Raw genomic sequence first — 14,498 nt, 5'->3', positions numbered from 1 at the left:
AGCTGTACTTTTCCAAGACAGGTTTGTTTGTTCCTCTGACAGACCATGGTATATTCAATATTCTTTGCCAACACCATAATTCAAAGGCATCAATTCTTCTTCGGTCTTCCTTATTCATTGTCCAAATTTTGCATGCATATGAGGCAATTGAAAACACCATGGTTTGGTTCAGGCCCACCTTAGTCCTTAAAGTGACATCTTTGCTTTTTAATCTTTAAAGAGGTCTTTTGCAGCAGATTTGCCCAATGCAATACGTCCTTTGATTTCTTGACTGCTGCTTCCATGGGCGTTGATTGTGGATACAAATAAGATGAAATCCTTGACAACTTCAACATTTTCTTCATTTATCATGATGTTGCTTATTGGTCCAGTTATGAGGACTTTTGATTTCTTTATGTTGAGATGTAATCCATACTGAAGGCTGTGATCTTTGATCTTCATCAGTAAGTGCTTCAAGTCTTCTTCACTTTTAGCAAGCAAGGTTGTGTCATCTGCATATTGCAGGTTGTTAATCAGCCTTCCTCCAATGCTAATGTCTTGTTCTTCTTCATATAGTCCAGCTTCTCAAATTATTTTCTCAGCATACCAATTGAATAAGTATGGTGGAAGGATACAGCCCTGAGGCACACCTTTCCTAACTTTAAACCACGCAGTATCCCCTTGTTCTGTTCGAACAACTGCCACATGCTCTATGTACAGGTTCCTCAAGAGCACAGTTAAGTGTTCTGGAATTCCCATTCTTCACAATGTTTTCCATAATTTGTTATGATTCACACAGTCAAATGCCTTGTATAGTCAATAAAACACAGGTAAACATCTTTCTGGTATTCTCTGCTTTCAGCCAAGATCCATCCGACATTAGGAATGATATCCTTCGTTCTGCAAACATCCTTTTCTGAATTCAGCTTGAATTATTGGTAGTTTCCTGTCGATGAACTGCTGCAACCTGTTTTGAATTATTTTCAGCAAGATTTTACTTGCATGCAATATTAATGATATTGTTCAATAATTTCCACATCCTATTGGATCGCCTTTCTTTGGAACGGGCAAAATACGGATTTCTTCCAGTCAGTTGGCCAGGAAGCTGTCTCCCAAATTTCTTGACACAGATGAGTGAGAACTTCCAGCACTGCATTCGTTTGGTGAAACATCTCAATTGGTATTCCATCAGTTTCTGGAGCCTTGTTTTTCGCCATTCCCTTTGGCACAGCTTGGACTTTTCTTCAGCTTCAAGTTAAATTTGCATATAAGCAACAGATGATCTGTTCCACAGTCAGCCCCTCGTCTCATTCTGACTTATGATATTGAGCTTTTCCGTCATCTCTTTCCATAGATGTAGTCAATTTGATTCCTATATATTCCATCTGGCAAGGTCCACATGTATAGTCGCCGTTAACGTTGTTGAAAAAAGGTATTTGCAAGGAATAAGTCCTTGGTATTGCAGAATTCTATCATGTGATCTCCAGCATTGTTTCTATCACCAAGACCATGTTTTGCAACTACCAATCCTGCTTTGTTTCCCACTTTCACATTGCAATCACCAGTAATTATCAGTACATGTTTATTGCATGTTTGATCAGTTTCAGACTGCAGAAGTTGGTAAAAATCTTCAGTTCTTCATCTTTGGCTTTAGTGGTTGCTCCATATATTTGATTAATAGCAGTATTAACTGGTCTCCCTTGTAGATGTATGGGTATTATCCTATTACTGACAGACTTGTACTTCAGAATAGATCTTGGAATGTTCTTTTTGACAATGAATGTGATGCCATTCCTCTTCAATATTTCATTCCCATCATAGTAGACCATATAACTGTCTGATTCAAAATGGCCAATACCAGTCCATTTCAGCTCACTAATGCCTAGGATATTGATCTTTATGTTCTGTTTCACTGTTGACAATGTCCAATTTTCCTAGATTCATACTTCGTACATCCCATGTTCCGATTATTAAAGGATGCTTGCAGCTGTTCCTCCTCATTTTGAGTTGTGTCACATCAGCCAATGAAGGTCCTGAAAGTTTGACTCCATCCACGTCATTAAAGTTGACTTTACTTTGAGGAGGCAGTTCTTCCCCAGTTGTATTTTGAGTGCCTTCCAACCTGAGGGACTCACCTGGGGGCACTATATCAGACAGTGTTCTACCACTATTCATAAGGATTTCACTGGCCAATATTTTGAGAAGTAGATCACCAGGTCCTTCTTCCTAGTCTGTCTTAGTCTGGAAGCTCTGTTGAAACCTGTCCACCATGGGTGATCCTGCAGGTATTAGAAATACTAGTGGCATAGCTTCCAGTGTCACAGGAACATGCAAGCCCCCACAGTACAACAAACTGACAAACGTGTGGGAGCTCTATATATACTTATTTTGAGAAAAAAAAAAAAACTGCTGTCAAGTCAACTCCGACTCCTGGCACCTGCATCTGTGTCAGAATAGGACTGTCCTCCATAGGGTTTTCGATAGCTGCTTTTTCATAAGCAGATTGCAAAGCCTTTCTTCTGAGGTGCCTCTGGGTGGACTTGAACCTCCAACCTTTTGATTAGCAGCCAAGCAGATTAACCATTCACACCACCTGTTAAACCATTCAGAGTTCTCTGTTCTCTGTTGTCTGCTGACTTCTCATCCTCCATTCTCCTTGTCCTTGCCCCCGGCCATCTCACTCCCTTGTTTGTTATAGTGTCCCAGGAATTCTCATGTGTTTCTGTGTCTCACAGGACCCTTCCCACCCCAGTACCAGGACAGCCTCCTTACTCCACCAGCCCCGTCCCAGTGGAACCACAGCCGTGGTATGAAAACGGTAAGGAGTCCCTGGTAGAAAGCTACCAGAGAAAGATAACATGCTTCGAGCGCTGGTAAAAGCCCCTGTTCTCCACAAGTGTCCCAAACACAAGCATTCCCAATAAGTAATTGCATCATCATGCCTCCAAGAAGAGTGGGTGGGGCTGCCCACTGACAGAGACATCCTAAAAGTGTCATCTTTTCTTCCCAGTGCACCACAGAGAAGGTAACTCGCTCTATTCTGAGATCCAGATTTTTCAGCTGGGAGAAGAGGAAGGTAAGTCACTGGGAAGAGATTCTGGCTGCAAACTGTATTCATTCATGCAACAGATATTTAGTAAACACCTTTTATGTGCTAGGTACTGTTGTAAGTATGGGGAGTCAGTCAGTGAACAAGGCAGACAAAAATCCCTACACCTTTTTTTTTTTTTGCTAAAACATTTTCTTTTTATTCAGCATCAGCTTTGTCACAGAAATGTTGCAGTTCAGCATATATATATAGATATATAAATATAAATTTTGACAATTACAGTTCTTTTTTTTAAAAATTGTACTTTAGATGAAAGCCTACAGAGAAAACTAGCTTCTCATTAAACAATTAATATACATATTGTTTTGTGACATTGGTTGCCGACCCCACGACATGTCAACACTCTCCCTTCTCAACCTTAGGTTCCCTGTTGCCAGCTTTCCTGTCCCCTCCTGCCTTCTTGTATTTGCCCCAGGACTGGTGTGTCCATTTAGTCTCATTTTTCTTATGGGCCTGTCTAATCTCTGGCTGAAGGGTTAGCCTTGGGGGTGACGTCATTACTGAGCTAAAGGGTGCCGGGAGCTATACTCTCAGGTTTCTCCAGTCTGTCAGACCAGTAAGGCTGTTTTTTTGTGTGTGTGTGTGTGAGTTATAATTTTGTTCTACATTTTTCTTCAGCTCTGTCTGGGACCCTCTATTGTGATCTCTGCCAGAGCTGTCGGTAATGGTAGCTGGAAACCACCTAGTTGTGCTGAAAATCCCTACACTTGTGGAGCTTACATTCTAAAGAGGGAAGACAGACACTCACAGACACTCAAGATACATAATATATGTGCAGATAATCAGAAAATAAATTAAACACTCTTCTGATAGGAATGGTGATCATGAAGGTGTTTGTATGAAGGTTGTCCTTAGGTCTAAATAAGTGAATATTTGTAAAGCACATACTACATAGCAGGCATTGTACTGAGAACATTCACATATGTTTAGTTGATTCTTATACCACACTGTGTAACCAGTACGCTGAACAAGCCAGACTTGTGACCTACAGAAAGTGTTTGTCTCCCACTGTCCCTTTAAATTTTATTCCTTGGAAGATCTTCCCAGGCACTCAGGATGAAAATTCTGGCAGCCCAGGGTAATCTCTCAGGTCATAGACAGTAGGTGGACTCTTTAAGTCACAGTCACAGCTCAGTAACTGGAGCCTGTTCAAGATGTTAATCAAAGCTTTCCCCTCTCTTAGTTCATGCAAACTTCAGAATGGAAGCTGGTGAAGTAAGGGTGAGGGGGAGGACAAGGCATAGTCAGTCCTTCTCCATTTCTTTGGCCTACCACTCCTAACTAGCCTGGTCAGCACAGGGGGTGACTGCTGGTGAAAGTAGAAAGAAAGGGCTCATACCAGCTGGCACCTGTGGAAGCTGGCTCCGGCCTCTCTGGTGCTGGAATTTACTTAAGCTGGCACTCTCCATGATGAGGTAATTTTCTGGGCTCTTCTGAGGTTCCTTGTTGGATCTCCATCTCCTGAAATTTTTTTTGACATAAGTGGAGGCAGTTCTAATTCCAGTGGTTGTTTGTGACTCCTTCCCTGGCCCCATCCCCAGACCATCACTTCCAGCTTCTTGCTGCTGGGCTCCCTTGGTACCTGTGGGCCCTACTGGGCAGAACCCAAGAGGACGCACTCCTGCTCATTCTCTCTCCCACAAGAACCACAAGGCAAGCATTCTAGTGCACACCTTATATGACAGAGTTGCTTTGATCATCTTGCTGTTCTTCACATTCTCTCCCTGACATAATTGTCAAAACATCATTTAAGCCAAGTACTCTGATGATGGACTAGTTATATTTCAGGCACTCAGTGATCTGTAGAAAGATTTCTTCATCTGTTCTTCAAGGTTTTCATGCAGCCCCTGTACTCATGCAAAATTCCGTGCATATAACATTGTTCTGGAGAGATACTATATAATTTTCACCACATCATTAAAAGATTTGTAATTCTAAAAGGTGTATGGAAGGATATGGTGAAAAAAGAGAGAAACCTTGAGAGCCCTGGGGTGTATTCCTTAAATTTTAATGTGTGTGATGAGACAAATGATATCTATTAAACTTCACTCACCCAGGCTGCATCTCTAAGAAACTGTGGCAATAAACAAGTCAAGAACTAAAGTATGCTAACATAGAAAAAATTTTTATTACAGGGCATAAATATGGAGAGCTCTGACGTGAACTTGAAGGGCAAGCAGGAGAGGGACTGTTGAGTTTGGGGTGGGGATGGAGGTGCTGTAAAGCAAGAATTAAAACTTTAAGAAAAACTATCTTTAGGCACCTTTAGGGAAGAGAGCAAGTTTTCTAACTGCGGTATTGAGAAAGGATTTTACAGATCAATGAAGCTTGAGAAGAACTTGCAGAGGGCTGGATTAAGGAATGGTAAAACAGAAAATCAAGTGTGTTATAGGACATGTTAGCTGTGAGTGGGGGAAAAGAACAATTAGTGCGAAGGACCCAATGACTCCCAGGGAATAAATTAACATACGGGGTCCTAAGTGGATTCTTATGCCCATAGTTCAGTGGTTCTCTTTGTCTTCACAGCCAATACCGCCAGGACATCATCAAAGTACAAGGTGAGTTTCATCTCCTGACTCCTACATACAGCCGCATACTCCCTTTCTCTTTTCTAGCTCTTCTTCTATCTTCTTTCCATCTCAGGATGCCTCAGTTGTCTACTCTGAGGTGAAGACACAGCTCCCAGATGACTCAGCTGGACAGGTCATCTCTAAGGATGAAGAATCCATGGATAGCTATGAGACTATCACACTCAAGAGACTTGCCCCCAATCCAGAGTCCCAGACCCAGTGCAGTTCTCAGGAGCTTACATTCTAAACAGGGGTCGCTAACTAGTTCCAACCTTCCAATTCTTTTCACCTATGTGCATTCAATCCCAAGACTCCTAATTCATCAACTTCAAAATGATGATGGGATGGCCCCCAGAAGACTTTGCTACAATGATCAGGATCCACAGTTAAAGGAAGACCCTCTGTACCCATTCTGGGTCTGACCCAATGTACTCTAGGATCCAATTTAGGGAAGAGGAATAAGGAGGGAGAAAGGCTGTTCTTTAAAAATAGAAGCACAAATTTTGGAGAATTGAGCTTTGAACAGAAACAGAAAAGATTAAATGACCAGGGTTTCTGTCCCTTAAATCTATAACAATCCTCTCACTGAAGAATCATCTGCATCAATTGGTCTAAGTGTGAGTCTGTGAGTGGCACCCCATAGTAAACTAGGTTCTGCACATACAATGTGTACCCTCTTCCTTGTACTATCAGGTTTCAGTTGTGGACAAAACAATCCACTCCAAATGGTTTACAGAGGAAGGAATTTAAAATAAGATAATAGGTCCTTTACAAAATTATCAAAAGATAGAAGCAGGCTCTAGGCTGAACTTCAGGAAACAAGTGATTCTATTAATGTCATCAGGAACCAAGAATTTTAGCATTAAAGAAAAGAAAAACAAATATAAAATATAAAACTTAAGTCATAGGAGGTAGAGCCACGATGGTGGAATAGACAAATACTTCCAGCAAGCCCTCTTTACAATAAAGACCCCCCCCAAAAAAAGTGAAAGGAGTATATTTATGACAAACTAGGAGCCCTGAGCACCAAAGGCAAGCTTAGAAAACGAACAGAGGGGCAGGGGGAGGAAGAGACGGTACATGAGCGGAGAGGAGTTACCAGCCCTGAACTGTGGGAACCCCTCAGGTACCATTCCCGGAGTGGCAGCAGCGGTGGGCTGGTACTAGCATTTGGCCACAGTTTGCTCAGGGAGAAGCAGACAGCCACACAGCTTACTCACACCTCTGGAACCAGAGAAGAACGGCGCTCTCAGCAAAAGCTAAGTACTTGTGTATATTTTACCATGCCCCCCAACCCCCAAGCCAGCTTCAGCGGCTGAATTCCCTGGGTCTGAGATAGGCACTGTTGAGCACCTACAGCCATCCTCCCAGCCTTGGAGGAGGAAAAAATTTGCAGTCAGGGGAAAAGATAATTTGCCAGCTCCACTAACTGGGGGAGCTCAGTACAGAAGCAGCTCCTATCCAGACATAAATGGTCCATGGACTTTGAGCACCTTTCCCTTCTGCATGGACCTGTGTGGGCCTATTTCAGGAGAATAGGCCCTTGTTGGCAGACTCCAACCATTTCAGCTGTGCAGCGGAGAGGTGGGTGTTTGATATTTGACATTGCTTTGCCTGTTAAACAGGGTCTTCACCTACCCACATCAGGGACCTGAGGACTGGTAGCTCCACTCAGGTCACCCAGGCACCCGGGACGGGGGTCCAAGGTTAGCTGGTACCTCCTAGTTCTTACAACCAAAAGCATTGGGTGCCCATGGTGCATCTGCAGAACCCACCCACCTGCACACTTTAGGGAACAGGGACGTGCTTTCCTCAGAGACACTTGGGTGTCGGTTCTCAGCCCCCTGCCTTGTTAAGAGTGTGACCCCCTGCTGCAATCAAATACTGGTACGTACACCAATCACCCCTCCCCCTTTAAGGCTGTAGGACAGAGCCTGTACCACACACTTGATGATCAGCTACCTGGACACCTGAGCTGAATTCATACAAGAAAAGTGAATGGACTCCTAAAGACTGATATACCAGATAACAGCTCTAGCCATCTGGGGACAGAATGTTAGAGCTCCAAAGGTGAAAATAATCAAGCTAGCTCACTCAATCAACCCATGTGGGCATATCAAAACAAAACAAAGCAAGAAACTACGACACAGTAAGCAAGCGTAAACTAATACAATAACTCATAGATGGCTCAGAGACAATAGTCAATATCAAGTCACATAAAGAAACAGACCATGATCACCTCAACAAGCTCTCAAAACAAAGAATCCAGGGATCTTCTAGATGAAAGTGCATTCCTGGAATTACCAGAGCCAGAATACAAAAGTTTAATATACAGAACCCTTCAAGACATCAGGAAGGAAATGAGGCAATATGCAGAGCAAGCCAAGGAACACACAGATAAAGCAACTGAAGAAATTAGAAGGCTTATTCAGGAACATGATGAAAAATTTAACAAGCTGGAAAAATCCATAGACACACAGCGATCAGAAATTCAGCAGATTAACAATAAAATTACAGAAGTAGACAACTCAATAGAAAGTCAGAGGAGCAGTATTGAGCAAGTAGAAGCCAGAATTTCTGAACTTGAAGATAAATCACTTGGCACTAATATATTTGAAAAAAAAATCAGATAACATAATTAAAAAAGATGAAGAAAGCTTAAGATTCATGGGGGACTCTATCAAGAGAAATAATCTACGAGTGATTGGAGTACCAGAACAAAGAGGAATAACAGAAAATACAGAGAGAATTCTTAAAGATTTGTTGGCAGAAAACTTCCCTGATATCGTGAAAGATGAGATGATCTCTATCCAGGATGCTCATTTGAACAGAAACAGAAAAGATTAAATGACCAGGGTTTCTGTCCCTTAAATCTATAACAATCCTCTCACTGAAGAATCATCTGCATCAATTGGTCTAAGCGTGAGTCTGTGAGTGGCACATAATGAAGATATTAAAAGAAAGTCACCAAGATATATTATATTCAAACTTGCCAAAACCAAAGATAAAGAGAATTTTAAGAGCAGCAAGGGATAAATGAAAAGTCACCTACAAATAAGAGCCAATAAGAATAAGCTTGGACTAATTGGCAGAAACCATACAGGCAAAAAGGCAATGGGATGACATAGTTAAAAAAATTGGACAAAAAAAAATTGCCAGCCAAGAATCCTATATACAATAAAGTTGTCTCCTAAATATGAAGGTAAAATTAGGACATTTCCACATAAACAGAAGTTTAAGGAATTTGTAAAAACCAAATCAAAACTACAAGAAATACTAAAGAGAGTTCTTTGGTTAGAAAATCAAGAATATCAGGTATCAACCCAAGACTAGAACACTGGGCAGAGCAATCAGAAGTCAACCCAGACAGGGAAATAAAAAAAAAACACAGCCAGATTTAAAAAAAAGCTCAAAACAGGGTAACAGCAATCGTATTATAAAAAAGAAGACAACATTAAAACAATAAAGAGGGACTAAGAAATGTAATCATAGATCTTCCATATGGAGAGGAAGATATGGCAATACAAAGAAATAAAAGCTAGGTTTAAATTTAGAAAAATAAGGGTAAATAATAAGGTAACCACAAAGGAGACAAACTGCCCTACTCATCAAAATAAAATACAAGAAAAAAATAGAGACTCAGCAGAAACAAAATCAACAACAATGAATATGAGGAAAGAACAATATATATAGAAAATCTGCTCGGCACATAAAATTAACGGGGAAAAAGAAACTGTCAACAATACACAAAAAAGACATCAAAATGGTAGCACTAAATTCATACTTATCCATAATTACACTGAATGTAAAAGGACTAAATGTACCAATAAAGAGACAGAGAGTGGCAGAATGGATTAAAAAACACGATCTGTCTATATGCTGCCTACAAGAGACACACCTTAGACTTAGAGACACAAAGTAAAACTCAAAGAATGGAAAAAAAATATATCAAGCAAACAACAATCAAAAAAAAAAGCAGGATTGGCAATATTAATTTCTGACAAAACAGACTTTAAAGTTAAATCCATCAGAAAGGATAAGGAAGGACACTATATAATGATTAAAGGGGCAATACACCAAGAAGATATAACCATATTAAATATTTATGCACCCAATGACAGGGCTGCAAGAGACATAAAACAAACTATCAGCATTGAAAAGTGAGATAGACAGCTCCACAATAATAGTAGAAGACTTCAACACACCACTTTCAGTGACAGACAGGACATCCAGAAAGAAGCTCAATAAAGACATGGAAGATCTAAATGCCACAATCATAGACTTGACCTCATAGACATATACAGAACACTCCACCCAAGAGCAGCCAAGTGTGCTTTCTTTTCTAGTGCACATGGGACATTCTCTAGAATAGACCACATATTAGGTCATAAAGCAAGCCTTAGCAGAATCCAAAACATTGAAATATTACAAAGCATCTTCTCTGACCATAAGGCCATAAAAGTGGAAATCAATAACAGAAAAAGCAGGGAAAAGAAATCAAACACTTGGAAACTGCTCAAAAAAGACTGGATTATAGAAGACATTCAGGATAAAGAAATTCAGAGAATCCAATGAGAATGAAAACACTTCCTATCAGAACCTTTGGGACACAGCAAAAGCAGTGCTCAGAGGTCAATTTATACGAACAAATGCACACATCCAAAAAGAAGAAAGGGCCAAAATCAAAGAATTATCCCTACAACTTGAACAAATAGAAAGAGAGCAACAAAAGAAACCCTCAGACACCAGAAGAAAACAAATAAAAATTAGAGCTGAACTAAATGAAATAGCAAACAGAAAAACAATTGAAAGAATTAACAAGACCAAAAGCTGGTTCTTTGAAAAAATCAACAAAATTGATAAGCCACTGGTCAAACTGACAAAAGAAAAACAGAAGAGGAAGCAAATAACCCAAATAAGAAATGAGATGGGCGACATTACAACAGACCCAACTGAAATTAAAAGAATCGTATCAGATTACTATGAAAAATTGTACTCTAACAAATTTGAAAACCTAGAAGAACTGGATGAATTCCTAGAAACACACTACCTACCTAAACTAACACAAACAGAGGTAGAACAACTAAATAGACCCATAACAAAAGAAGAGATTGAAAAGGTAATCAAAAAAATCCCACCAAAAAAAAAAAACGCCCTGGCCCAGAAGGCTTCACTGGAGCATTCTACCAAACTTTCAGAGAAGAGTTAACACCACTACTACTAAAGGTATTTCAGAGCATATAAATAGGATGGAATACTACCAAACTCATTCTATGAAGCCACCATATACCTGATGCCAAAACCAGGTAAAGACACCATAAAAAAAGAAAATTACAGACCTATATCCCTCATGAACTTAGTTGCAAAAACCCTCAACAAAATTCTAGCCAATAGAATTCAACAACACATCAAAAAAATAAATCACCATGTCAAGTGGGATTCATACCATGTACACAGGGATGGCTCAACATTAGAAAAACAATTAATGTAATCAATCACATAAATAAAACAAAAGACAAAAATCATATGATTTTATCAACTGATGCAGAAAAGGCATTTGACAAAGTTCAACACCCATTCAGGATAAAAACTCTCAGCAAAATAGGAATAGAGGGAAAATTCCTCAACATGATAAAGGACATTTATACAAAGCCAACATCATCCTAAATGGAGACATCCTGAAAGCATTCCCCTTGCGATCGGGAACAGACAAGGATGCCCTTTATCACTACTCTTATTCAAAATTGTGCTGGAGGTCCTAGCCAGAGCAATTAGGCTAGATAAAGAAATAAAGGGCATCCAGATCGGCAAGGAAGAAGTAACATTATCTCTATTTGCAGACAACATGATCTTATACACAGAAAACCCTAAGGAATCCTCCAGAAAACTACTGAAACTAATAGAAGAGTTCAGGAGAGTATCGGGATACAAGATAAACATACAAAAATCAATTGGATTCCTCTACACCAACAAAAAGAACTTCAAAGTGGAAATCACCAAATCAATACCAATTACAGTAGCCCCCAAGAAGATAAAATACTTAGGAATAAATCTTACCAGAGATGTAAAAGACTTATACACTTCTACAAGAAACCAAAAGAGACCTACATAAGTGGAAAAACTTACATTGCTCATGGACAGAAGACTTAACATTATAAAAATATCCGTTCTACCAAAAGCGATCTATACATTTAATGTAATTCCGATCCAAATTCCAACGACATTCTTCAATGAGATGGAGAAACAAATCACCAAATTCATATGGAAAGGAAAGAGGCCCCAGATAAGTAAAGCATTACTGAAAAAGAAGAACAAAGTGTGAGGCCTTACTCTACCTGATTTTAGAAGCTATGATACCGTCACAGCAGTCAAAACAGCCTGGTACTGGTACAACAACAGATACATAGACCAATGGAACAGAATTGAGAATCCAGAGATAAATCCAGCCACATATGAGCAGTTGATATTTGACAAAGGCCCCAAAACAGTTAAATGGGGAAAAGACAGTCTTTTTAACAAATAGTGCTGGCATAACTGGATATCCACCTGCAAAAAAATGAAACAAGACCCATACCTCACTCCGTGCACAAAAGCTAACTCAAAATGGATCAAAGACCTAAATATAAAATCTAAAATGATAAAGATCATGGAAGAAAAAATAGGGACAACGTTAGGAGCCCTAATACATGGCATAAACATTATTAAGAATGCAGAAGAAAAACTAGATAACTGGGAGCTCCTAAAAATACAACACCTATGCTCATACAAAGACTTCACCAAAAGAGTAAAAAGATTACCTACAGACTGGGAAAAAGTTTTTAGCTATGACATTTCCAATCAGCACCTGATCTCTAAAATCTACGTGATACTGCTAAAACTCAACTGCAAAAAGACAAATAACCCAATTAAAAACGGGTGAAAGATATGAACAAACACTTCACTAAAGAAGACATTCAGGTAGCTAACAGATACATGAGGAAATGCTCATGATCATTAACCATTAGAAAAATGCAAATCAAAACTACAACGAGATTTCATCTCACTCCAACAAGTTGGCATTAATCCAAAAAACACAAAACAGTAAATGTTGGAGAGGCTATGGAGTGATTGGAACACTTCTACACTACTGGTGGGAATGTAAAATGGCACAACCACTTTGAAAGTCGATTTGGCGCTTTCTTAAAAAGCTAGAAATAAAACTACCATACAATCCTGCAATCCCACACCTCAGAATATATCCTAGAGAAATAAGAGCCTTTACAAGAACAGATATGTGCACACCTATGTTCATTGCAGCACTGTTTACAATAGCAAAAAGATGGAAGCAACCAAAGTGCCCATCAATGGATGAATGGATAAATAAATAAACGGATAAATAAACAAGGTAATTATGAGCCCAAGAGACAGAAAGGGCCACAGGAACCAGAGACTACATCATCCTGAGGCCCGAAGAGCTAGATGGTGCCCAACTACAACCGATGACTGCCCTGAGAGGGAACACAACAGAGAACCCCTGAGGGGGCAGGAGAGCAGTGGGATACAGACCCCAAATTCTCATAAAAAGACCAGACTTAATGGTCTGACTGAGGCTAGAAGGACCCCAGTGGTCATGGCCCCCAGACCTTCTGTTGGCCCAGGAGAGGAACCATTCCCGAAGCCAACTCTTCACACAGGGATTGGACTGACAATGGGTTGGAGAGGGATGCTGGTGAGGAGTGAGCTTCTTGGATCAGGTGGACACTTGAGACTATGTTTGGCATCTCCTGCCTGGAGGGGAGATGAGAGGGTGGAGGGGGTTAGAAGCTGGCGAAATGGACACGAAAACAGAGAGTGGAGGGAGGGAGCGGGCTGTCTCATTAGGGGGAGAGTAATGGGGAGTGCGTAGCAAGGTGTATATGGGTTTTTGTATGAGAGACTGACTTGATTTGTAAACTTTCACTTAAAGCACAATAGAAATTAAAAAAAAAAAATTAACAGCCCTGCAATCTTAAATTTGAATTGGAAATATTGGTATGACCTCATGATAAACTCTGCCTTTTTAAATTATACATGTATTTCCTAGTTCTGTCCTCTGAAAAGACCTGGAAACAGTGACTAATCCGGTAGCAATGAGCACCTCTTGCAGAGATTGTAGCCTCTAAATACCATTTCCTGCTCAAAGGAAATAGAGCTACCTTTCTTGTAGGAACTACATCTTTGAGTTACCAGATAGTTGATGTGAAAAAAAAAAAAAAAAAATTCTGTCTTGATTAATTCAGTCGAATAAATGAAGAGAAAAGCCAAAAAAAAAAAAAAAAAGCCCAAACCCATTGCCATTGAGTCGATTCCAACTCACAGCAACCTTATAGCACAGAGTAGGACTGCCCCACAGGGTTTTCAAGGAGTGCCTGGTGGATTTGAACCGCCAACCCTTTGGTTAGCAGCCATAGCTCTTAACCACTATGCCGCCAGGGTTTCCAAATGAAGAGAGGATGACAGTATTAGAAAAATAACACTTTGCATGGTTCATGCTGAGCCTACTAATCAAAGTTACTTTCAGAAAGGAAACAGCCAAACATTGTGTGGCTCCTGCTGGAATTATAGCACACCACCTACAAAGTGTTCCCGCCCAAAGTAGTAAACCTGAATCTGATCAAGTCTCTAGATCTAGCTACCAGTTTACAGGAAATACACGGGAGGAAGGAATGTGTTAAATAGCACTGTGGATTGGCAATCAGGAAAATCCAAGCTGCAGAAAAATTCTGCAGGACAAATGACCAGGTTTCTTCTATAAATAAATGGGAAAAAAAGGGGCAGGAGGAGAAAATGAAAGAGGAAGGGAAAACCTACAAATTAAAACA

At 40.1% G+C, this 14,498-nt stretch overlaps 1 protein-coding gene across 2 annotated transcripts in view; it reads left to right on the top strand.

Annotated features, from left to right (window-relative positions):
• FCRL4 (Fc receptor like 4) overlaps positions 1 to 13,913 on the top strand; it is a 33,440-nt gene extending 19,527 nt beyond the window's left edge. For both annotated transcript variants that reach the window (XM_023554127.2, XM_003414949.4), the window contains exons 9-12: positions 2,715 to 2,797; positions 2,990 to 3,055; positions 5,615 to 5,646; positions 5,732 to 13,913. In XM_023554127.2, coding sequence (XP_023409895.1) covers positions 2,715 to 2,797; positions 2,990 to 3,055; positions 5,615 to 5,646; positions 5,732 to 5,905 — 355 coding nt within the window. In that variant the 3' untranslated portion in view covers positions 5,906 to 13,913. The remainder of the gene's footprint in view (positions 1 to 2,714; positions 2,798 to 2,989; positions 3,056 to 5,614; positions 5,647 to 5,731) is intronic.
• The last annotated feature ends 585 nt before the right edge of the window (positions 13,914 to 14,498 follow it).

The sequence above is a fragment of the Loxodonta africana genome, chromosome 3 (genome assembly GCF_030014295.1).
Source record: "Loxodonta africana isolate mLoxAfr1 chromosome 3, mLoxAfr1.hap2, whole genome shotgun sequence".
Lineage (NCBI taxonomy): Eukaryota > Metazoa > Chordata > Mammalia > Proboscidea > Elephantidae > Loxodonta > Loxodonta africana.
The sequence above is the reverse complement of the archived record's forward strand: the minus strand, read 5'-3'. Positions and strand labels throughout refer to the sequence as shown.